Genomic DNA, 735 nt, shown 5'->3' with positions numbered 1-735 from the left:
CCGCGCCAGCGGCCGGCTGTTCTGTTCGTTCGTTCGTTGCCTGGCGGAGGTCGGATGCTGTATGCTGTAGAGAAGTTGGTGAGTTGGTTGCAGTGCACCGGTGCTGTGGGCTGCTATTTCTGTCGGACGCCACGCTCCGCCACGCCCCGCCACGCCGCGGGGACCTATCCGCGCTCAGGCTTTAGTCGTCTGCGTGCGCCCCGCCGTACCACAACAACACCGGTGCGAGCGCGTGTCTTTGTGCGTGCGTGTGTTTGTGTGAGTGTGCAGTGATTGTGCGCCGAGCCAGCCGGGCCGGCAGTGATAGTGACGGACAGTGACTGGACCGTATAGTGAGTGAGACGGTGTGTCAGCAAGTTCGTTGCGGCCGGTGCGAGCCACTCGGCGGGCGGAAGGTAAAACAGTGCAAGTACAGTACCTCACGGCCGTGGGGCCACAGGCAGCCGGCAGCGGCCCCAGCCAGCCGGCAGCAGGCGGAGCAGGCGAACTAGCCCAGCCAGCCAGCGAACGAAACTTCGCGAAACAATAACTGGTAGCTTTTCCCCGTTCGTTTGTGGTGCCCTGCCTGTCGCCTTGTTTGTCCAGGCCTAGTGTTTTGTTGAGATGTCGTTTCAATGGGGAGTTAAGTCGGTGGATTGAAAGGGATCGTATCGGACAGCGGAGATATTAGTGGACCTCCAGCACTTTGTCTCAACCATGTCACGCAATCTAAAGCAGTTTTCTTTTACCTTGCCC

General features: G+C 59.7%; 1 protein-coding gene across 1 annotated transcript in view; it reads left to right on the top strand.

The window, feature by feature from the left end:
• Positions 1–5: 5 nt before the first annotated feature.
• The window catches only part of LOC127748706 (serine-rich adhesin for platelets-like), a gene marked incomplete at its 5' end in the record, with an annotated part of 46,333 nt that continues 45,603 nt past the window's right edge, over positions 6–735 (top strand). The window contains 1 exon segment of the mRNA XM_052269196.1: positions 6–78. Coding sequence (XP_052125156.1) covers positions 6–78 — 73 coding nt within the window.

This window comes from Frankliniella occidentalis, unplaced genomic scaffold (assembly GCF_000697945.3).
Source record: "Frankliniella occidentalis isolate FOCC.00 unplaced genomic scaffold, Focc_3.1 Scaffold85, whole genome shotgun sequence".
In the NCBI taxonomy this organism is placed as follows: domain Eukaryota; kingdom Metazoa; phylum Arthropoda; class Insecta; order Thysanoptera; family Thripidae; genus Frankliniella; species Frankliniella occidentalis.
This window is presented reverse-complemented; position numbering and strand designations above follow the sequence as displayed.